This window comes from Oncorhynchus nerka, linkage group LG13 (assembly GCF_034236695.1).
Source record: "Oncorhynchus nerka isolate Pitt River linkage group LG13, Oner_Uvic_2.0, whole genome shotgun sequence".
NCBI lineage: Eukaryota > Metazoa > Chordata > Actinopteri > Salmoniformes > Salmonidae > Oncorhynchus > Oncorhynchus nerka.
In genome coordinates, this window is record NC_088408.1 from 32313766 (window position 1) to 32339015 (window position 25250).

Sequence of the window (25250 nt, forward strand, 5' to 3'; positions counted from 1 at the left end):
GGTTAGACAGTGAGTTAAAAGAGAAGAAGAGTGAGGAAGAGGAGGACTCACGACGAAGAAGAATCCGATGCTCATCATCTTGGCCGTCCGTGTCACGTTGTGATTGGCCAGACCCCGCCTCTCAAGCACCTGCTGGGAGATGACATCACCCACCCCCACCAGCGTGCCTGTAGGAGAGAGAGGGGAGAGAAAAAAGGGAGGGAGGTGAGAGGAAGTGAGCGAGAGTGAGTAACAGAGAAGATCATTGGGATGTGGTCATCTGCCGCTCTGTGCCAGCAGCCAGGGGACACGTGCTTAGACAGACACATGCCAACCTGTGATGGTGCCAACAACAGAAAAAGCAGTAGAAGCCCATTCAAAGACATCAGCCCCCATTAACAATTAATACCCTGTATACCTACAGACCTTCACATGGTTCAAAGACAAGCCCCCTGCCTCTCTGCTTTACTGATAACATCAGACGTCACAGCTGATGATTATCAAACATAATGTACCTAAAAAGAATCAACATTGACTCACCACATACACCACTACTGTTATAATTGTTTTAACGAGTGTACTATAAAAAATCTCTATGGTTTTGAGACCTAAATATACTGTAGTTACACTGGTGCAGAGGAATTGTTGACTGGGCATTTGTCCTACTCTACACATGTCCACTCCTTACAAAGATTGTTACATTTACATTTTAGTTATTTCGCCTACGCTCTTCTTTATTCTGTATCAGCAAAAAACAACATTTTTACCACCCATTTTTACCATTTAGCATGCAGGCTTTTAGCATAGTCCCTTTCACAACCTTGATGGATTACGTTACCCCTACTAGCTAACCACTAACCGCCTTGAAACACATCACTTATTATGAGTTCAGCACATCAGCATTTGTTTACTGTTACACAAAATCAAGATAAACCTTTACCCTCACAGTAGACACTGAAAGTCTATAACCAAACTGGCTAAAACTCTGTTGTTGGCCAATAGTAGGTACAGCTAGCCACATGCTTACCTGAGTGCTACTATTAGCTAGCAGCAGTAAATCCAGGTAAATGGCTAACACAAACATTGGCTACCATGATATCCTGCAAGTTATAACGGCCAATGAAGATCAGGCAATTCAGCAAAAATATAGACATACCTTGAAATAAACAATGACATTAATCCGATTGGCATTTCACCATTAATTTCCACAAAACGTGCAGTATTCTGTTGATGGAGTTGTTGCTTGCTAGCTAGCTTATTCCCAGCCATTGATCATGACTCTTAGATCCATTACATTACACATAAAAGTAATTGGACGAGGCCTCTCAAGTGATGCAGTGGTCTAAGGCACTGCATCGCAGTGCTTGTGGCATCACCACAGACCCGGGCTCGATCCCAGGCTGTTTCACAGCCGGCCGTGCTCAGGAGACCCATGAGGCGGCGCATAATTGGCCCAGCGTTGTGCGGGTTAGGGGCAGGCCGGCTGGGATATCCTTGTCCCATTGCACTCTAGCGACTCCTTGTGGAGGACCCGGGAGCCTGCAAGCTGACTTCAGTTGCCAGCTGGATGGTGTTTCCTCTGACACATTGGTGCGGCTGGTTTCCGGGTTAAGTGAGCAGTGTGTCAAGAAGCAGGGTTGTGTTTCGGAGGACGCATGGCTCTCGACCTTTGCCTCTCCTGAGTCCATAGGGGAGTTGCAGCGATGGGACAAGACCGTAACTACTGTTTGTTGAGAGCCGTGACTGAACAATAACATGCATCTCTTTCTGTACCGTATCTTAGCTGTTTCAGCACTGCCTGTCACCAAGATAGGCTCCACGCTCTTCTCAATTTACATCAACAACATAGCTCAGGCGGTAGGAAGCTCTCTCATCCATTTATATGCAGATGATACAGTCTTATACTCAGCTGGCCTCTGCCTGGATTTTGTGTTAAATGCTCTACAACAAAGCTTTCTTAGTGTCCAACAAGCTTTCTCTGCCCGTAACCTTGTTTTGAACACCTCCAAAACCTCTGAGGGTTTAGAGATTACTACCTCTGAGGGTTTAGAGCTTGAGGTAGTCACCTCATACAAGTACTTGGGAGTATGGCTAGATGGTACATGTCAGCACAGTGTACCACACATCAAAGCTGCAGGCTAAAGTTAAATCGAGACTTGGTCTCTATCGTAATCATTCCTCTTTCACCCAAGCTGCCAAACTAACCCTGATTTAGATGACCATCCTACCCAAACTAGATTACGGAGATATAATTTATACATCGGCAGGTAAGGGTGCTCTTGAGTAGCTTGATGTTCTTTACCATTCGGCCATCAGATTTGCCACCAATGCTCCTTATAGGACACATCACTGCACTCTATACTCCTCTTTAAACTGCTCATCTCTGTACACTCCCCTCTATCTGAGATATCTACTGCAGCCCTCATCCTTCACATACAACAGCCATTCTGCCCAGTCACATTCTGTTAAAGGTCCTCAAAAGCACACACATCCCTGGGTCGCTACTCTTTCAGTTCACTGCAGATAGCGACTGGAACGAGCTGCAACAAACACTCAAACTGGATAGTTTTATCTCAATCTCTTAATTCAAAGACTCAATCATGGACACTCTTACTGACAGTTTTGGCTCCTTTGTGTGATGTACTGTTGTCTTTACCTTCTTGCCCTTTGCACTGTTGTCTGTGCCCAATAATGTTTGTACTATGTTTTGTGCTGCTACCATGTTGTGTTGTTACCATGTTGTTGTTATGTTGTGTTGCTACCATGCTGTGTTGTCATGTGTTGCTGCCTTGCAATGTTGTTGTCTTAGGTCTCTCTTTATATAGCGTTATGTGTTGTCTCTTGCCGTGATGTGTGTTTTGCCCTATATTTATTATTTATTTATTTAACATTTTTAATCCCCCTCCATGCAGGAGGCCATATGCCTTTTGGTAGGCCGTCATTGTAAATACAAATTTGTTCTTAACTGACTTTCATATTTAAATAAAGGTTAAATAAAATAAAAAATAAATAAAATGAAATCTTTCATATCGGCAAGAAATAATTTTCAAAAAACAAAAGATTAAATTCTATCACACCTTTATATGGTTAGGGTTCCCACACAACCATATTTCCAAGTTACAGAGCTTGTTTACAGAAAACAGACAGAAGACAGAGTGGACTACCTGTGCTAATTAGCTATCTGTCTCCGAACATCTGTGTGTAAACGGAAGACTGACGCCACAAACGTGTCGTCACTGGAAAATGCTATCGGTTGCAACTGTGTTAAAACAGGTTAAAACAGTCTACAGTACGTATTTCGCATTTGGGAAATTATTTTGATGTGATATGAATGTAGTTGGATTTTTGTTTCTAGAACCTTACCACATTTAGATGGAGTATTTGGCTATTTTGGCTTCCAGACCCAATTCAGCCTTTAAACAGAACATGTAAGGTCATTGGACTAAGGAGTAACATTAGCCTCCTTTAGTACAATATTGGGCAAGCTTATTCCATCCTCAAACACCATGCTAGATCCGTGTGACTGGGCCAGTTCATTTTGCATGGCCCGGTGCACTTAGATAGCTGGCTATCTTCGTGCTTTATAATCTACTAGCGACATAACATGACAACTCTTTGGGAACTTTAGTACCTGCTTATCCGATTCACATCCATCACCGAAGCCGCCAGCCGTGGTGCTGTAAGTAACACCGGCGGCATCAGTGGAATTGGAGCCTATATTGATTGTGGCCAAAGAACCGATTTTTCAGCTTCATGTTGAACCCACGCTTCCACTGTTGGTCACCGTTGTAATTGTATAAGTGAGGTCCGCATATGACTGAAGCTCCCCTGACCCAGTCTGCCCAGAAAGCGGTAGGACTTCCTTCCCATCTAGCTACTCACATTTCGACCAAACACGCATGCCGGTAAACAGTGCACTCCCACCACCACCAGTTCTTCTCTTGCGCCAAACCCGCAATGTATTGTTGGTATATGAGTTTTTGATAAATGTCATTCAAATTGTGAAAACAGAAGTGAAATTTTAAGGGGGGATACATTTTTGCAAAAATAATTTTTAGAGGGAATATCATCAATCTACGTTGTTAGATTTGTAGAAATATATTGTGCAACCTTCCCTTTAAGATAGCTAGGTGGGACAACCACATATCAGTAATAGTAAGAACATTTTTCCTCAATAAAGTAGATATCAGCAATGTCAGTGGGAAACAAAATTGTCAAGTGCGAGTGTTAGTTCATAAAAGGCAAGGGATTGACAAAACTTTTTTAGCCACTTGTATATCAGACAAGCAGGACTGATCTTTTCTACTTGTCCAAAGTACAAGCTCAAGTCGCTCTTCCCCCCCAAAATTAAATAATCTGTAACACCATGGGCCAAAACAATGACGTAAAATTGTATTGTATCATGCAAAGAATGACTTATTATCACTGGTACTGACAACGGAAGACTGCTGGTCTCTGATCCCAAGTATTATATCTCCTGCCGTTGTGGCCTTGAGCAAGGCACTTAACCCCCCACAAAGTCAAATACTGCACTGATAGGCTACTGTATAAAACAGTCAAAATATACAGTGAGTGCCAAAAGTATTGAGCCAGTGCCACATTTTTGGTTGTTTTGGCTCTGTACTCCAGCACGTTGGATCTGAAAGGATACCATGACTATGAGATTAAAATTCAGGCTGTCTACTTTCATTTGAGGGTATTTTCATCCATATCGGGTAAACTCCTTAGAAATTACAGCACATTTTATACATAGTCTCCTCATTTTAGGGGACCAAAAGTATTGGGACAAATTCACTTACATGTGTATTGAAGTAGTCAAAAGTTTAGTATTTGGTCCCATATTCCTAGCATGCAATGACTACTGTACATCAAGTTTGTGACTCTACAAACCTGTTGGATGCATTTGCTGTTTGTTTAGGTTTTGTTTCAGATTATTTTGTGCCCTATACAAATTCATAGTAAATCATGTATTGTGTCATTTTGGAGTTACTTTTATTGTAAATAAGAATAGAATATGTTTCTAAACACTTCTACATTCATGTGGATGCTACCATGATTATGGATAATCCTGAATGAATCGTGAATAATGATGAGTGAGAAAGTTACAGACGCACAAACATCATACCCCCAAAACATGCTAACCTCTCACCATTATAATAACAGGGGAGGTCAGCATTTTTTGAGGTGGTTTGATATTTATGCCTCTAACTTTCTCACGCAACATTATTCACAATTCATGCTATAACTGGGCAAATAACTCACTAACTAGCAATGAATATCAACAATCCGAACACGCAGCTTGCTTTGATCTCAAAAACGTATCTCGCGACTTCATGATTGAAAGACCACTCCTGCCTGTCAATGCAGGCATATAATAATTATACTGCGGTGCGCTCTGCAGAGATTGGGAGGACATTGGGCAATACATCACATCCGGAGAACAGTTTGATCCAATTCTGATCAGAGTAGCCTAATTGTTTGATATTGTGATTTTTGCCTGATTAGGACCACTTAAATCTATAATCTGCTAGTCCGACAATTAGTTGTACTTGCCCTGAAGGGTGTTTAAGATAATCTTTGAAGAGGTAGGGTTTCTGATGTTTTCAGAAGATGGGCAAGTGTAATTTGGATTGTAGTACATTTTTGTAGTACATGTGTGACAATGTGTAGATTCATGTGAACAAGTGTCTTGCGGTCACAATGATATGTCAACAAGATGAGACCACATCTAATAGGCTAATATCATTAGATAGAGGCACTAAGCCAATTTAACAAATATAGCCATTAATATACATTTATTTTATACATGCACTGAAATCCAATAAAGACAATTTTCCTACACCTTCACAACCAAAGAGATGTGCATCTTAAAAATGTATAATTACACAATTTAATGTTTTTTTATCTCCAAATCCATTGAGGTGATTTAGCCACGGCACATTATCCTGATTTAGAGTTACATGCAATAAAACAAAACACTTAAAAAGTTAACTTTTGTCCTCTGGCCTCATCAACAAAGCTCTGACTGAATGAGTCATCCTAAAACACACTGGTCCTGTAGGTCATTGTCTTTGGAGGGCCTTACTGCCACACATAGGGATTACTGACGCACTGAAGTGTGTCTGCCCCGGTCACACAGGATAGGTCAGAAGCTCCTTGCTCTGTAAATACTTCTGCACTAGGGGGGCTTGTACGGTGTCATTTTATCAATGAGAGTGAAAAAGAGAGAGAAAGAGAGGAGTCAATGGACACTGGCCTCAGTGACTGATGGAAACGTATGCCATTGCTAGATAGGCCTCAGTGGGACATGATAGTGTCCTGCGTGTGTGTGTGTACGGTGCTTAAAGAAAATTATTTTGGGGTATCTCAGATTGTTCAGGCAGTTCTTACATAGGAGGAAGGATGTTTGACACTTTTTACATTTGTATCACAAACCATTTTTGAGAAAATCATGATGAAAGTGGCCATTTTAGGCCCCCCCTAAACCTATACATACCTCCTGTAAGACCCTATGATCCGTGAACCGTACATGATACAGATACATTATAATCCTTATGGTAGCGGTTGGCAACAGGTGGCCCGATGAGCAAATTTTGGTTTTGGGTTTAAAAAAGTACTGGAAATTAACAGAAATTCAGCAACAAAAAAAATTATATTAAGAGTCTGTTCCCAAGTATTCCCACAAATAAATAAAACACCTCAAATACAATCTCTTTTTGGGCTTAGTTGTGGTCAATTTGAAGTTGTGGTCAATATCTCAAAAGTATCTTTTTTGATTGTGTTCATTTTAAGACATTTTGTTTGGAACAATATACTATACACAAAGATTGTTTGATCATCATTATCCCTGTTTTCCTGAACTTCCAATCCCTTTGATGCATTTGAATCACTCCAAAGCATACCTTCTTCAGACTGAAATATGCCATTACCTGATCTTACATATCTTTGTACTATAACTTTTATTGCGATAAATGGCAATAAGGTCAGATTAAAAAATGCATCAAATGATTTTTTACATATTTGTTGCTGATAACCCCCAAGTGACATAAAATAGAGAATCAGAGATTCAAATAGCTCGATAGTCCATGTTAATAGTATCTTAAATATCATGCATGAATCCATTTGAGATCATGTAGTAGGCCTATGAATCAATTTGACTTTCTGACCCCCCCAACCCCCATTCTCCGATTGTTATGGTGGCTCGCCCAGTGATTTTGTTTGACAAAGTGGCTCCTTCAGAAACATTAGTGACTACCACTGACTGACCTATAATGTCAACTTCTATGTATAAATGGGTCATATCATTAAAAGTACCAGAGAGGGCATTCTGGAAATTTGACGTGTTTGAAGAGTAAAAATAAGCTTTCGATACATTCATAATATTCTGAATGTTGAACAAATGAATGTGAAAAATTGTATTTCAGAATCTTGACATTGTCCATATTTGAAAGCACACAATAAGGACTATAATGACACGAAGCTGTTGCCTGTATCATGTACGGTTCACAGATCATAGGAGGCATGTATAGGTCTAAAAGGGCCTAAAATGGCCACTTCCATCATGATATTCTAAACCATGGTTTGCGATACAAATGTAAAAAGCATGTCAAACATCCTTCCGCCCAATGAAGTTTTTAAACGAGAATTGCCTGAACAATCTGATACCAAAAATATTTTGGACCTACGCTGGCATGGAATCGCACGTGACCGCGAGACCTCCTGTCAACACACACAGGGAGTGCCAATCAAGAAGACAGAGCCGTCTCCTCCAATCTGTTGGAAATGTCACGGGTCCCATTCCCTTCCGCTGTCCAGAGTCTGGCTGGGCTTGGGGGCATCGATCCCCTCGCCCCCACGCAGGAAGGAAGGAGGGGGGAACAAACATACACATGCATTATTTATACATGCTTAAACAAACAATGGCCTCGCGTGTCTCTACGGAGATCTGCTCATATGGGAAATCTACAGCAGAGGATGCAAACATTTGATTTAGGAGATGCATTGATGAATATGACTGAACGAGATTGGTTGATGATAAAAACAAACCTATTGACTACATATCAGCCTAAAAGTATGGTTTCTTTGCGTGGGGGGGGGGTCCTAACTAAAGAGTTGCGAAAAAGATGACTCCTCTCCACCATGTCTCTGACTAGAAAACGTCTGAGAGGAAAAACATTTCCATCAATACTCTGCACAACAAACAATACAGGCACAGACCAATGTTTTCTAGCCTTTGTTGACATCACGACAAGAGACAAAGCAACACAAATTTGTTCTCTCTGCGTAAGCAAAAATCGCCAGTATCTCGTTAGATATGGGCACAAGCCAATTTCAGGCTCAAAACATTCCTCTTTGTGACACTCTCTCACTGGCAGATCTGAAGAGTCAGACAAATGCCAGCTCTCACCGAGCAGTTAATGAACAGAGTCATACAGATACAACACATGTGGCGAGAGAGCGGGTTTCATGGAGGTTCATAACAGAGGAAATTGTGGATTCTTGTAAACAACTTTTGGCAGACACTAGGCCTGCTAGATAAAGGAGTAAACAGTATGTATGTGTATGTGTGTGTGGTCTGTTTGTGTGTGGTGTGTATGCTACTTATCAGGAGGAATAGAGATGAGCAGCCCTGACTGTGGACAATGGGACAGAAAGATAACAGGAGAAAGGGGTGATGAGACACCATGGAGAGGGAGAATCCCCTCCCCTACAGAGAGGGAGAGATGGGAGCGTATTAGACCACTGCCCAGTGCCCACACCTCCAGTCTGTTTCTAGGGAGCGCTGCCTGGGCCATAGCTTACACCTCTAAAATCCAGAACAGCATCCTGTTTAAGATGCAGGATGACCAGGCTAGGCGTTGAGATGCATGACTCGGTGAGGTGTGAGAATCATGGCTGACACAGACAGCCCATCCAGCCACTGACGGCAGAGCTCCAGATTTAGTGTGCTTCTGTTTTTAGCTTGGCCGTTGTGAAATGATGATGCTGCGTGGTGCGGCGGGGACTAAGGAGTGAGCAGAGAAAATGACTAGGTTTAAAAACAGTTTGTTCTGGGCAATGTGAGCTTGACTGGCCCCTCAGGCCACTCCTCAAACGACACACAAACACTAGAGCACGCACACACATACACACACAGGGCCTGGGTCAGATGACCTTCACCTCTCTTGGAGGAAATGAATGGAAGGACAGAGAGATGGAGGAACACAACCTGAGTATCATAACTCAGGATAAGACCCAGATGCAGACAGCTAGAGTCACAGATGTTTATTGACCCAAACAGGGGGCAGGCAAAAGACAGGTCAAAGGCAGGTAGAGGTCCATAATTCAGGGCAGAGTCAATAAGGTACAGAACAGCAGGGAGGCTCAGGAAAGGCAGAGGTCTGTAGACGGGTCAGAGTCAGGCAGGTACAGAACGGCAGGCTCGGAGTCAGGACAGGCAGAATGGTCAGAACCAGGGAAACAGAACTTGAGAAAGCAGGGAGACGGGAAAACACGCTGGTAAGACCTGACAAGACAAGCTGTCAACAAACAGAAAACACAGGTATAAATACACAGGGGATAATGAGGAAGATGGGCGACACTTGGAGGGGGGTGGAGACGAGCACAAAGACAGGTGAAACAGATCAGGGTGTGACACTGAGGGGGACATTGATGGACAGGGGACACACTCACCCCATCAAACCATGGAGAAAACTGAGTGGACCCTATGCTCTCAGATCTGCAGGGAGGAGGTAGTGAAATGTGGCTAGATTGGTTTGGAATCAGGCCATGGTGGAGCCCCAGTCTACAAACCTCCAGCTGCATCAGCAAGAGGATGAGGTGTTGTGGTACTCATGTTTGACACACTGAGCAGGGAACTTTCACCTGAAGTCAGCTCAGACCTGCCTCTACCCCCACAGTCAAATATCATGTTTTAAAAAGGACATTGGGCCTTAATAATAATGTAGGCAGAGAAGCCCTCTTTGTATGATCTGTTTTTCTTAAAATGTCATGGAATAACTAATAAGGCAGTTGGGAAGAGGGTGGAACCTTTTATGTGCTTTTACTGGAGCATCTACAACTCGACCTTAACATAACACGCGTGCACACACACACACACCTTGACTGGAGTGTGTCCTTCATTGTAAACCTTTATTGTAATAACTGGTCCTTTAAGAACAGAACAGAGCAGCCATAAACCCTTGAGAAACCCGAGGCTTATCAACACTACATGAGCTCATCCTTAAACACAGCCAGACACTACCCTCTTACAGCTACCATTTCTCTTTTGTAAGGTCCTTTGTGAGTGTTCAGTGATAAAACCACAGGACAGGTGCAACAAAAACATCTTTCCTCCCAACTTTAATACCATATCTATCTAGCTGGTAGCCACCATCTGATGCCCACTGAGACATGGTCCCGTAGCTAGTCAAGAGGTGCCAACGAGCTTTCTCTCCCCTCCTTTATTGAGAGTGCTGATGTCAGCACTAGCTAGCTTGGCAGGCTGGCTGCGGCTCTAGGGGCCCGTCCTTGAGGGAGAGCCAGAGCCTATAGAGGCTAATGGGGCTGATGGTGATTGACGTGGCCCAGGCTAAGTGAAGTGATCTGGGGGAGAGTTGGCAGGCGTTCCCCCCGGGGCCTGGTGGTTGTTCCACTGGGGAGGGAGTGGACCCACTGAGCCCTCAGATGCATTTAACTGATGAAGTCAACCCAGCCTGACCCATCCCCTCCAGGTAGGAGTGCCTCTCAGGATCCACACTCACAACTTAACTTTGGGATTCAGCTACTGCTACTGTAGCTCACTGGTGTCCTGAGATCTCCCTTTTTCCTCATTCATTTTGTTCGTTGTTCAATCATTCATCCATTGATCAATTCATTCATTGACTGACAGACTGATGTCAGGTACTGAATTCCATGTATCATACAGGCTATAGGTAAGCAGACCTAGAGCTAAGCTAAACAAGAGGTCAGAAAAGTTTGGATTTGTCTGCTGTGTCTCTGCCTTTTTAGAGCAGATCTTCATTTGTCTGTGAGGTCTGGTGGTCCCCTCAGTGGGGAGAACACACACACTCGTTATCTCGCTTTATCAGGTGTCCTCTCTCGCTCTTCTGAAGGTCTCCAGTGCACTACAGTAGATACAAACAGCATTTCCACACAGCTACAGTAGCTAAATGTAAAACAGTATACTTTCTCCCTTCTCTCTCTCCAGTGAAAACTAAGATGATGAGTCACTCTTCAAGTCAGACATCTTAATTACATAAAATGCTCACTCTGCCTGCAACCCCTTAACCCAGCTGCCTAGGAAGGGCACTAATGCATTCTTATTACAACCAGTCTTCCCTGTACCGGGTATCTCCTTCAAATCTACGTGGACACATTCCAGAAGAATATCAATAATCAATTAAATTGTAATCTCATAGCACACCTTTGTTAATAATGGCAAAGAGAGAGGACCGCTTTGCCACTGCCAGGCTTCTGGGCAGTTTGACACTGGCACTCCTTATGCAATCAGTGAGGTAATGACTAAGGCAGGGGTGTGGCCCTTCCCTAATTAGCCAATTGTTCCTCCTAGTAAAAAGACAAGTGTTGAGGCATGAGATCAGATTTGGAAAAAAGGAGTTAGGCCTACTTACTGTGGAAAACAAAACACTCATAACAGCGTCCAGTTTTCATCATCCCATAAAGGTTGATATGGCAGGCAGTCTCATGTAGCCGTGGCAGCACATTGTCGCGTGGTTGTATAAATAGGGATGTTGTTGACGTTTCCACTCTGAATCGTTATCGGTCACACAGACACAGCTTTGCCTCCGAGAGGAGAAACACCAAGGTAACAAATTAGGGAAATATCAAAGCCTTTTTACACTGACAGTGACAATATAGACTTGGGTTACCACTGAAGTACAAGTTATAGAGGAGCGAGTCAGCCACATATTCCTATCAAATCAGGGTGAAATATCTGAACAAATATTGATTAGATTTAATTGGCTATCAAAACAAGGCTGGCACCTAATCCTGACATACGCATCATCTCAAGGACCTACAGTATAGGCTAGTGATGGTAGTGAAAAGACTGTTCTTCACTGCCATCTTGTGTTAACAGTAAAAAAGACAGTGTGGGCATGTAAATGTTGGTTAATGAGACACTTCAGCATTATAGGAGGAAAAACACTTATATTCTACAAGAGGACATAATAAAACTATATAGAAGGAGAACATTATGATTTACCTGTCTTCAAGGCAATTTCCACACCTATATAAAAATAAAACCTAATCAAAATATTGATGAAGTCATATTGGCTTGGATCCTCTGATTAGTAGTCACAGTGCTTCCTATGTTTGCAACCAATCTACACTGTCACAGAATCAACAGGAAACATGTCAAATATTTACAGAATACAGACAGGGCTCCATTTTAGGGTACAGCACAAATTGAACAACCCCATTCAGACCACGAGCTCTCATCCAACAACCCCATTCAGACCCGAGCTCTCATCCATAAACCATGGAATAGGGGGATTGCATTTGTAAACATTTGGACAGACACAGTCTGTGAGATGGATTTGATATCAGAGCTGAAAAAGTTGAAGCAGCTGAAATCAGGTGAAAGCCTAAGACAACATTTTGGGGGAAATTGACTATCATTGGTGGAAATTATGGCGGAGGCTTTGCTGTAGAGGTGGACAGTGGACACAGTGTAGTCACTGTAATGTAACCTAGTGTTGTGGGTGTTTTCATACCGGCTGTGATTATCTGGACAGTCCATGGATTCCTGGTCATAAGAGCCTGGTAGGATCTCCACAGTCCCGCCATTCTCCGCTCTATGCTGGAACACAGACGATCTAGTCAGAACCGCTTATAACCAGTCATAACCCATATGCCTTGCCATCAACTGATTGTGTGTGGACATTGGTAGTTCAATATAGAACTTTAGATATATGAGACATGACTATTTTCATTATGACAATATTCTGACTTTTGAAAACAGCTAATGGTTGGGTGATATCTGTACAGTTTCTTGATATCACGAAGTAGACAACCAAACGTTTCTTTACACAGACGAAGTAACTGCGGCCATATGGGAAACGTAGGCTAGCCTACTCTGCTGCTTATGCAATGGAATGTCTGACGCGTGCTGCCGCACATAACGTTCTCCACATTACCTGATCACGGGGGAGTCAGCAAAATTGGATTTGGACAACTTTACTACACTGTAACTAGTTACTGCTACAGCAGTCATACTTGCCGTACTTAATGTAACCCTGATAGTGAACATATTATTTATTCAACATAGCCCTGTTTCCTAGTCAACCAAACGTAAAGCATCCTAATCCTAGCCTTGTAACCTCATTAGCTAACGTTAGCCGACTTAGCTACTCTCTGGAGTTCTGCCACCGACGTTACTCTGCCACCAATAAGAAACTTGTCATGCAGCTCTAACATTACAGTCAAGTCGGTCATTTCTACATAATAAAAACGGTACAACTAGACAATGAAAGTGTTACAAAGCGAAGAGATAGAACACAATTGTTACATGCCTTCCTTAATACAGCTCCAACTGAGGCACACAACACAGACTACTCTAACCGACGTCACTTCCACAACAGCATCAGATGGATTATGTCACCCTCTGGTGGTGCAAGGCTAACCCTATGACAAGTAACCAACAGTGACGATGAACTTCTGTCCTTGATTTCTATTTTCCAAGCACTCAGTTCTCTCTCAGGACAGTTGAACATGAACAGGGTAACACAAAACTAAAACATTCAGTTCGCATTATTTTATTTGTTTCTTGGACATGAAATGATAGCATGAAATATTGCAGTGATTTGTGTGCGAAGATTCCTTTTTGATAAGGGAACACACACACCAACAAAAAAGCCCAATCAAGCATTGTCCTTACATCATGCTTTAAAAAAAATGTCTAATCAACAAAAGGAACACAAAAAAAATCTAGATTCATGGAACATTGTTGAGCATATACATGTAACCAAGCTGTGTCAACCACACAAGCAGATATACAGTAGTAAGCAGACACCCATGGACAGTTCAAGCTATACAAAACAGAAATGCAGGTGAGGTAACGAATATAGCTAAAGCTGATGCCCTATAGAGAAGCCTTATTTGACACATGGAGAACCAGCAAAGACAAACACTCTCCCTAAGGGAAATAGATAGATGTTTTTATTATATACACACACACACAACTGGACAAATATGTAACACTATGCTTACCAAATGTCTCTTAGCTAACAATATGCATATGCATAGTTTTGGCAAAAAAATGCCTGAGGATATCTTGGGTATCCTCTTTTTTTAAGACACTATATTTAAACACTCAAAGCCACGGAATCCTCAAGGTTCTGTCTTGCAATCCTGTAACTATGAAGGCCAGAAAACAAAATATGTACATGGTCAAGCTGGTCAGCCTATTAAAACAAGATACAGATGATCCATGATGGTTTCATTTGAGTAGTTTTACAGTCAGAGCCACCTCTCCTGTTGTAAGTTCTTAATTATACTACAACATACATTGTACGGCCTTTGTGAACTAATCAGGGGTATCAATTTAAATGAGAAAACATTAAATACACAAGGAAATAATTTACACAGGAAAAATATTCAAGTATAGATAGTGCTAAGTAGTTCAAATCGTTAACAAAATAATTAAACTGACTATCTGCATTGACCATTTTTGCAACAACTTTGATTCATCACATTTATTATCTATCTTGTTGCCTAGTCACTTTATTCCTAGTTATATGTACATATCTACCTCAATTGCCTCGTACCCCTGCACTTCGACTCGGTACTGGTACCCTGTGTACATAGCCAAGTTATCGTTACTCATTGTGTACTTATTATTACTTTTCTATTATTTTTTTCTCTTCATTGTTGGGAAGGGCCCGTAAGTAAGCTGTTAGTCTACACCTGTTGTTTATGAAGCATGCGATAACATTTTATTTATTACCCAGAGAAATGTCTGCAAAGTTTAAAAAAATAATTTTCTGCATCAACCAACCTATAATATATAAGTGAGAGGAAACCAAATAAAATCCTTATAATAAAAACAGCCTCAAGTACTAAATAATGTTAAAAAAAAGCCAATCATCTTAAACCATAAAAAAAACTACTTTTTTTGCACGAGACTTTTGTCACAGCTAAGGCAACAGCACACAATCTCCAGAGAGGACAGTCCATAATGTCCATAGATGTATATTAAGTAATACTAAGGCTATGTTGAGCTTAAAGCTACCCATGAGCTATACGACCTTATATTTTCACTACCTACCTGGTCCATTGTACCCTCAGTCTGTAACTTGCTCCTCTCAGTTATAATACAAAGTCTCCCTGTGCATAACATTGGTCATCACCATTATATTCACACGTTATTCAAGCACAGCTGAGATCTGGCACTAACAGCCACAGACTGTCCTACTCTCATCTTCCCTGATTTCATACTGTGGTGTGATTTGTCATCTTAACTATTTATATGGGTCAACTCAACAGGAAAACATCAAAAGGACTTGAAAATGGTCATCCTTCAACCCAAAAGAGGCTTTTTATTTCTCTTGATTCTTTCTCCAACTTTACAGGTCCTGCTGAGTCAACAAAAATCAAACAAGCAAAATCACAAATCAAGTATTTTTTTATCAGTGGATAGATAGATATGTATGGGCTAATGGGCATCGCTAGCAAAGCTAGGCTAATATCACATTTCCTCCTCAGGAGGGTAGGTAGCCTTATGACCTTTCACCCTGATCAGAGAGGGTAGAGTTGGCACAGGGGCAGTGCCCAGGACATCATGAAATGATAAGCAGCAGAGGGGCGCTGACTGAGGGGGAATCTTTAGCTCTTAGGAGCTGATCAGTGGTTGGCTGGCATGGCTAAGTGCTTGTGTGATATCCCCCCCTACTTCCCCCTCAGCAGTCCATCCTTTAATCACTCTCGGTCCAGTCCGAGGGAGTGTCCGTCCCAAAGTAACGGTCCCCGAAATTACCTGGAAGAGAGGAGAAGAGAGAGCCGTCAGTCATATTGTCATTGTGAATACATGAGTTGGACTAGCGTCAGTGAGAATTGTGTGATCAGTGGCAGTGCTGATGGAACATATGGGTTACCCCAGCTATCAACTGGCTCATTCACCCCCCCCCTCTCCCCTGTAACTATTCCCCAGGTTGTTGCTGTAAATGAGAATGTGTTCGCTATCAACTTATGATAAAAAAAGCCGTCAGTCTGGGGTGATTCATAACAAAGCCCATCCACTTGGGTCTGAGTGGCTGTGGCAGCAGCTACAGTGCATTCGGAAACTATTCGGACCTCTTTACTTTTTCCACTGTTATGTTACACACCTGTCTATATAAGGTCCCACAGTTGACAGTGCATGTCAGAGCAAAAATCAAACCATGAGGTCGAAGGAATTGTCCGTAGAGCTCTGAGACGGGATTGTGTTGAGGCACAGATCTCGGGAAGGGGGCCAAAACATTTCTGCAGAATTGAAGATCCCCCAGTGGCCTGGAATAAGTTTGTAACCACCAAGACTCTCAGGGAGGTGACCAAGAATCCAATGGTCACTCTCCATCATTCTTAAAATGGAAGAAGTTTGGAACCACCAAGACTCTTCCTAAAGCTGGCCGCCCGGCAGCAATCGGGGGAGAAGGGCCTTGGTCAAGGAGGTGAACAAGAACCTGATGGTCACTCTGACAGAGCTCTAGAGTTCCTCTGTGGAGATCGAACCTTCCAGGACAACCATCTCTGCAGCACTCCACAAATCAGGCTTTTATGGTAGAGTGGCCAGACAAAAGACACTCCTCAGTAAAAGGCACATGACAGCCCGCTTGGAGTTTGCAAAAGGCACCCAAAGATTCTCTGGTCTGATGAAGCCAAGGTTGAACTCATTGGCCTTAATGCCAAGCATCACGACTGGAGGAAACCTGGCACCATCCCTACGGTGAAGGGTTGTGGCAGCATCATGGTGTGGGGATGTTTTTCAGTGGCAGGGCCTGGGAGACTGGTCAGGATTGAGGGAAAGATGAATGGAGCAACGTACAGAGAGAGCCTTGATGAAAACATGCTGCAGCAATGCTCCCCATCCAACTTGACAGAGAGGATCTGCAGAGAAGAATGTGAGAAACTCCCCAAATACATAAGTGCCAAGATTACAGAGTCATACCCAAGAAGACTTAAGGCTGCAATCACTGTCAAAGGTGCTTCAACAAAGTACTGAGTAAAGGGTCTGAATACTTATGTAAATGCGAGCAGTTTATTTTTTATAAATTAGCAAAAACTTCTAAACATTTTTTGTTTCGTCATTATAGGGTATTGTGTGTATATTGAAGTGGGAAAAAACTATAATACATTTTAGAATTAGGCTGTAACCTAACAAAATGTGGAAAAAGTCAAGGGGTCTGAATACTTTGCGAAGGCACAATCTGACAACCTGGACGTTTTGAACTTGTGACGGTCATATCACTAATGATCATTCACACCACAAACCGCAGACTCACTAGATCTGCATTAGGACACCGCTTTGAAGGGAAACCCACATTAAGTGAGAGTGACTGAGAACAATGTGTGTGAGAGAGCGAGACAGACCGATAGATAGCAGAAGCACCCACCAATGCCAGGGATGATGTGAAACTCGTTGTTGACCTTCTTATCGACGGCGGTGGTGATAATGCGGACCTTAGGGAAGGCGTAGGCCACAGAGTGGACGCCCATCTCAGCCATCAGTAGAGACAACAGGAAGATTTTATCCTCCTGGACATCATGGTCCTACAAAAGGTGACAGACATACGCAAATGGTGGCCTTCAATCACGATTGAAGAAAGAGTGGTGGTTAGTGGGGAGTTTCTGTGACAGTAGCACAATATGTAAGGAGAGCGAGGCAGCCACTTCCAGACCGGTTGGGATCTCAAGCTCTTCCCATTCCCACTGCTACCTGTCAAAAGGGACTCCTTAGTCTGATAGGTCTTCTGCACTCATCACATACACACACCCCCGTGACAATCTTTTTAAAGCTACAATCCTTATTCGAAACATTAACAAAGTGGTCACCCCAACCTCTGTTTTGGTAAGAAGTGGAGGGATGGACCTGGAGAAATGTAACCATTCAAATCCAGAGACTGAGCTACGGATGCGAAGACTGACCAGCCATGATATAAATTGTAGTTTTAACCATGTTGTGAGGCTATACAGTGTTTGTTTACGTTTACATCGTTTACAAACATTGGTGTAAAACAGGCTTATATATTTTGGGTTATGATGGGGTACGACAGTTGAACTAAACTCATGAGGCATTTATAGAAGTTAAATTCTTCAAGAATCAATGGGTATGTATAACTACTTTATAAGCCCAAAAATGTATGCAGTAACTAAGGACTCTAGTTTTAAAAAGAGATAGTCATGGAGGCAGTAAAGTTTGCTTTTGGAGGACAAACAAAAACCACTGACTTTGGCCGCCATAGTGGATGGCGATAATTCTCCCCAGATGTTTACATTTCACAAGGGGCGAAGGCTAAAAGCACAGGACCTGTACATTTAGACCTCTAGTCTTATCACAATGAGGAAAAAGGACCTCAAACTCGCTGGACTCAAACTGTGTTTTATGACGGCAAACAAGCATCCCGATCTCTCCTTAATCTCCTGCTGCTGTAGCCGTCCAGTCTCCACTAGCAGAGCTGCTGCCCTGCCATCTCAACCACCAACAAGGACAACTCTGCCATCTCAACCACCAACAAGGACAACTCTGCCATCTCAACCACCAACAAGGACAACTCTGCCATCTCAACCACCAACAAGGACAACTCTGCCATCTCAACCACCAACAAGGACAACTCTGCCATCTCAACAACCAACAAGGACAACTCTGCCATCTCAACCACCAACAAGGACAACTCTGCCATCTCAACCACCAACAAGGACAACTCTGCCATCTCAACCACCAACAAGGACAACTCTGCCATCTCAACCACCAACAAGGACAACTCTGCCATCTCAACAACCAACAAGGACAACTCTGCCATCTCAACAACCAACAAGGACAACTCTGCCATCTCAACAACCAACAAGGACAACTCTGCCATCTCAACCACCAACAAGGACAACTCTGCCATCTCAACCACCAACAAGGACAACTCTGCCATCTCAACAACCAACAAGGACAACTCTGCCATCTCAACAACCAACAAGGACAACTCTGCCATCTCAACCACCAACAAGGACAACTCTGCCATCTCAACAACCAACAAGGACAACTCTGCCATCTCAACCACCAACAAGGACAACTCTGCCATCTCAACCACCAACAAGGACAACTCTGCCATCTCAACCACCAACAAGGACAACTCTGCCATCTCAACCACCAACAAGGACAACTCTGCCATCTCAACAACCAACAAGGACAACTCTGCCATCTCAACAACCAACAAGGACAACTCTGCCATCTCAACAACCAACAAGGACAACTCTGCCATCTCAACAACCAACAAGGACAACTCTGCCATCTCAACAACCAACAAGGACAACTCTGCCATCTCAACCACCAACAAGGACAACTCTGCCATCTCAACCACCAACAAGGACAACTCTGCCATCTCAACAACCAACAAGGACAACTCTGCCATCTGTCGTATTCAGCCATGTCTCAGGGGTAAACAACATTATCTGGATGCAGAACCATAGATAAACCCCCCAAGCCCGAACGTCTCATCAACATAGGTGTGTGGTGGAGAAGACAAACATGAGAATATTAGACTTCTACTAGAAACTACTATTATATTTCGATTGAACTATAATACCCAACTAATGCTGAATAGACTAGACCAGAGGAGTAGAATGAGGTAGAACTGACCAGCAGCACTCGGACGGCCATGAGAGCAGCAGCCCCAGTGGACACAGTGCTGTCCATCAAGATGACATAGTCCTCACTGATGTCCTTAGGCAGACGCAGGTAGTGGAGCTGGACAGGGGCGATAGGAAATGTTAAATATAATGGGACGTTTTATACAATGGTTTTCATTTGGGCATTTCATTAACTTAAAATGTCACATTTTGAGCATCTGTGGTGAATGAAACCAGTAAAGCTGAAGAAAAAAAGGTGCAAAGCTTGAAGGCTACAGCTGGCATAGACATCACACACATAGTATATCTCCCAAGTATGGCTGGTCTGCGATTCTAATGAGGCAGTGAACCCGAGGTCAATGAGGCCAGTGTGTATCAGTTAGCCCAGAGACTGACACCTAGCCTTGAATGAAGTCACTAAGCAAAAAAAGATGACCCCATCCACTCCTTGTTGATGATCTTCGCGTTGAAGAGTTCATGTCTGGGTGTGTTTCTGTGTGTTACCTCAGGCTCTCCAGTGTCATGGTTGGTCTGGATGAGGATCTTCCCCAGCCTAATGTCTTTACACACATGCATCAGCGCCTGCTCCATGGTCTCCCCTGCTCTTAGTATGGACACACCTGTGATCTACACACACACACACACACACACACCACTTTTATACTCCTTCACAGTTTAGTTTATAAGTAAACTTCCATTGAGCAACCTGAAGGACCAGCATAGTGAGAGCTCAATGTTACCGATCCTGATGGTAGGAGATATGACTATTACTCTACTGCAGATGTCTAACAACCCTGCTGCCTAACAGAGCTGCTCCCACTGAGAGCCACTCAAACACATCACCATAAAAAGACTGGAATGAACGATCCTCTCAGGCCTATCCACACACTTTATGACTCGAGGGTTTTCACTGCAGGCGTCTAGTAAAACGAATGTTAACAATGCCTATAGTGCTTTATGTATGGTGATGAATAAAAGGACTGGAGAGATAAACTAGTCTAATCACTGTACAATCTTCAGCCAATAGTTACAAGTAGCAATCAGAGTAATTGTGACAATTTAGCTGCAATGTAGTATTGGGGATGACATTGATACTTTATTGCAGTTTAGGGCCCAAAACCCTCTGTGAAAGTGGGGAGGTATCTGCATAGAGCCTTACCCTTTTACCACTGAGTCTCTTCCCTTCATAGATGGAACCTTGGGGAGTCTCCACTTGCACAGGCTAGAGAGGATGAGAGGAAAGGACGAGAGAAGAGACCAGTGTTAGTGTATGATTGTGTACAGGGCGTAGAAGGCAATGAAATATTGGTCATGCGTCTGCAGGCATGCAGGGCCACTCACCTTGAGGGGCAGAAAGGAGAGGGCATGTTCTATCAGGAGCCTCATTAACCTCTTAGAGTAGAAGATGAACTCATCACGATTAGTGTCCTTATTCCTGCAGGCAGGCAGGCACACACACCAGGGTTAGGGGACAGGGAATGAGCGTGAGGGCTGTGTGTGTGTGTGTGTATATATATTCATTATAAACTTGTGGCAATGCAGAGTCAGTGTTGAGAGGGTGAGAAACCGGCCCCCAGCGGTCAACCAGAGCTCTACGACCTTACCTGATGATGGTGTGCATGCCGCGGACCTGTGGGGTGCTCTCCAAGACGCTGAGGGTCTTGGGTAGGGGCTGTCCCTGGTGGGCCGAGGCCAGAGCAGACCTACACAACAGAGAGACAGTCAGACCACTGTCCCCTGCTGGAGTGACCACAGTACAACAGACAACACTGCCCCCTGCTGGAGGGACCACAGTACAACAACACAGACGTCACATCAAACCAGTGGGACAAAGGTAAGATACCACTGGGATATTTTACGTTCCTCCTCGTAAACATGTATTGCAGTATGGTGGTCACAGATGCACAGCCAGGCAAAGTTGGGTGGGGGAATAGTGTACAGGTACTGGCAACAGCAATGCTTTAACAGGCTCCTCTCGCACTGTCTGGAGCATATGGTGCTATACCGGCAGACAATTCAACGTGACATCACTAGGACCATTTCAAATCTAGAAAATAACTATTACGTTGTACTGTTCTAAACAGTGGTTCTGTTGATAAATAGAAATGCCATAAAGCAATTGAGCACGTTGCTATGTGTTCTGCATTGTTGTTGCCAATACTCGAAGCCAAGACAACTCACTCTCTAAATAATGTAGTACTGCACTGAAATTAGCCTTTTGAACGTATATATCTGGTACCAAAATACAGGATAGTTAAGACTGTAGAAATCATAGCGAAAACTAAAAGAATCAGGCAAATTGGTTAAGAAGTAAATGAAAAACAATATCTTGGAAAAATAGCAATGACAGCAAACAAAGGTTGTTAGCTTTTTTTGTCAGGGGGCTATGTTACTAAATCATAAAAGAGGAGCAGATGAGAGGGGCGATAAAACTTAAGAGAAGGAGGAAGATGCAGGAGTTTATCCTCACATATCCCAGCGGAGCTTCCTCTGGAGAAGGTGACAAATATTCATTTTGCGAGAACAAGAGTGATGACAAAGAGGAAAGAAAGAGGAAAAGAAAGAAAATACATCCCAATTAGACAGCAACAGGACAGAGTAGGGGCCCTATGATATCTGTGGAGGAGAAGCTGAGAGGTGTGACGGCCAGGGGCCAGGCTGAGAGGGGCCCCTGGGAGGGGGAGGGGGGTCAGGGCCCCTGTTCAGCTCAGCGAGGGGACGGCTTCAAGACCAGACGACATCACCATGGTTATGAGCTCTGACTAGGCGTAGTTAAAAAATAATCATCTTTGCAACGGCCTTAGCGAGCGGTCCTATGATAAACATGTAGGGCTAAACTCAAGGTCATACTCTGTCCTTGGTTAATGTGACATTAGCTTTCTGATCTTTCGGTAAAAAGGAATTCATGACATCAGCGACTCCCAGCTGTCTTTTTTTTTTTTTAGGCCTTAACCAGAGCTCAGTGGAACCATAGCGATGTCATCCTTCTGGTGTTAGCGATAGCTTTCATGACTGACGGTGTGGAAGAAAGAGAAAAGGAGCTGCACAGCCTCATTTAGCTTTACACAAAACATTTTCCTGGGCACCTTGATTAGTTGATCATGTCAACATCAGTGGGGAAAAAATAAAAAAAAGCCAAAATGCTCAAATAAATAGTAACATGAGTATTCTGTCAGACTGGGCATATCTCCTTTTGTCCTTCCTGTGCTCTCTGAGCTTCTGCTGAGAGGAAACAGAATGAAAAAGACAGAGGCAGCACGAGACAGAGACCGGTAGAGATATGAGGGGTGTGGCAGTCATACCTCACTGTGATTTCACGCTGAGACGGTTAGAGTGCATTATTCGGTCAGGGTTTAGCAAGTATTTGATTACAAACACACACACAGGGAGGAGAGAAATAAAAACAAAACTCATGAAATGAGACAAGCCATTCCAACCCTCCAAACAAAGCCAAATGTCCCCAGTCCCCACCGCCCTTTTAAATAAACACAAACACCAGGCAATGATATTACATTCCCCTCCATTTTGCCATGAATCAGACAGACAGTGTTCCATCAGATAAGCTCAGTGCCTAAACCGGTACCTCTTTCTCTGTACAGGTTCTACTCCTGCATTAGATCAGGCTAAATTATGGTGCTCTGATCTCACAACAAGGCCCAGTGCACAGCATGGGAATTTAATTTCAAATGTGAATTTTATGGGCAATAAAAAAATTAAAAGTCAAGTGTTCTGCTCCTTTTCCATAAAAACCCCATGGAGGTGCATCATATTTGATTTACTCGTTTTATCCATTAGTCTGATAAACTAAATCGTTCCTACATAGTATCTAGTACATATCAAACAGAATGCCCCAAAGCTAATGGCAAAGTGTGGCATCCTAACCAAACCAGGGGGTTTCCTAACCAGAAGTACTATAGTGGGCCCAGTGGTAGTAGTCTTGCCATATGGAGGGTGCGATGGTTCATTAGGCTACAACAGGCCCTGTCCTCATCAGTCACTCACTCTATGGAGGACGAGCTGCCGCTGTCTCCCCCCACTCGACACCATTCATTACTTGATCCACACAATGGCCTTTTATTAGAGATCCCTTAATCCACAAATCCTCACACACACACACTATCTGCTTTTGCACACGCGGTGGCCTCTCTCAATCTCTCACACACACACCCCGACGGGTGAGACTCTGAACGGGAATGGCGTACACTTTAGACAGAAGTCACATGATCACGTGTCACTCCCCACACAACCCTCTCCAAAATAAATCAAAGTACAGCGAGTCTGTTAAATAGAGTGTAACTGAGCACCTTTGAGCTTGTCTTTGAAACCCTCCAAACTTATCGCTCTCTGTGACAGATGGTTTGTCACATTACAGTGATGATGGATCAGGACACCACAGGGCCACACACACTGAGTGGGAAAAACATTAAGAACACCTGCTCTTTCCATGACAGACCGACCAGGTCAATCCGGCTGAGCGCTATGATCCCTTATTGATGTAATTTGTTAAACCACTTCAAAATCAGTGTAGATGAAGGGGAGGAGACAGGTTAAAGAATGATTTTTAAGCCTTGAGACAATTGATACATGGATTGTGTATGTGTGCCATTCAGAGGGTGAATGGGCAAGGCAAAATATTTAAGTGCCATTGAGCGGGGTATGGTAGTAGGTGCCAGGCGCACCGGTTTCTGTCAAGAACTGCAACCCTGCTGGGTTTTTACAAGTTCAACAGTGTCCCGTATGTATCAAGAGTGGTCCACCACCCAAAGGACATCCAGCCAACTTGATACAACTGTAGGAAGCATTGGAATCAACATGACGCATTGGACACCTTGTAGAGTCTATGCCCTGACAAATTGAGTGTTCTGAGGGAAGAAAGGAGGTGGGGGGGAGGTGCAACTCAATATTAAAAGGTGTACTTAATGTTTGGTGTACTCAGTGTAGATCATGATTTGTAGGGACTTAAAGGGGCCGTCTGACAACAGAAAGCACAGTGTTAACGATGCCAGTTAGGATTTATGGGTCATGGAACTGACAGATAGGTTGGGTGTCCTTGACGCATGCATGTCCACACACAGGTGTGCCTTTCAGTTATAAATCCTTTCTTGTTACGTTCCCTTGGTGTACAGAGGGATGGGTTCAGCCTGATACCAGAGACAGGCAATGTACATGTCAAATTCATAACCTATGGTGCTAAATCCCAGCCACTAGATGGGAGAAGTGAGGTGGGCAACTGGTTGGGTCAACTTCTACGTGGAGACCAGCCTCTGGGAATTCAGGATTACCTTGGAACTACCAGATTGAAACAGTAGATAAGATCAGCAGACTCCTATAGCTGTCCTAATAGGACATATAGTCTTGAGAGATCCTATGAGAATGAGACTCGTCGTTGATCATTAATCCAGTACTGACCCACCCATGTTGAGAGATAGGACAGGGTTCAGAGGTCATGGGTTAGG

General features: G+C 43.3%; 2 protein-coding genes across 5 annotated transcripts in view; both read right to left on the minus strand.

The window, feature by feature from the left end:
* LOC115139377 (protein Mpv17) overlaps nucleotides 1–13578 on the minus strand; it is a 31971-nt gene extending 18393 nt beyond the window's left edge. The window contains exons 1-3 of one of the 3 annotated variants that reach the window (XM_029676671.2): nucleotides 13494–13578; nucleotides 12696–12781; nucleotides 52–167 (exon numbers count right to left, since the gene is read on the minus strand). In XM_029676671.2, coding sequence (XP_029532531.1) covers nucleotides 52–167; nucleotides 12696–12768 — 189 coding nt within the window. In that variant the 5' untranslated portion in view covers nucleotides 12769–12781; nucleotides 13494–13578. Of the gene's footprint in view, nucleotides 1–51; nucleotides 168–11591; nucleotides 12209–12695; nucleotides 12782–13493 lie in introns of those variants that run through there. The other 2 variants (XM_029676672.2, XM_029676673.2) reach the window with 2 other exon arrangements.
* A 142-nt stretch (nucleotides 13579–13720) lies between these two features.
* The window catches only part of LOC115139378 (uridine-cytidine kinase-like 1), a 28456-nt gene continuing 16926 nt past the window's right edge, over nucleotides 13721–25250 (minus strand). The window contains exons 9-16 of one of the 2 annotated variants that reach the window (XM_029676674.2): nucleotides 22265–22284; nucleotides 21399–21497; nucleotides 21136–21229; nucleotides 20954–21016; nucleotides 20299–20421; nucleotides 19805–19912; nucleotides 17571–17727; nucleotides 13721–15955 (exon numbers count right to left, since the gene is read on the minus strand). In XM_029676674.2, coding sequence (XP_029532534.2) covers nucleotides 15894–15955; nucleotides 17571–17727; nucleotides 19805–19912; nucleotides 20299–20421; nucleotides 20954–21016; nucleotides 21136–21229; nucleotides 21399–21497; nucleotides 22265–22284 — 726 coding nt within the window. In that variant the 3' untranslated portion in view covers nucleotides 13721–15893. Of the gene's footprint in view, nucleotides 15956–17570; nucleotides 17728–19804; nucleotides 19913–20298; nucleotides 20422–20953; nucleotides 21017–21135; nucleotides 21230–21398; nucleotides 21498–22264; nucleotides 22285–23096; nucleotides 23114–25250 lie in introns of both variants that reach the window. The other variant, XM_029676675.2, reaches the window with a different exon arrangement.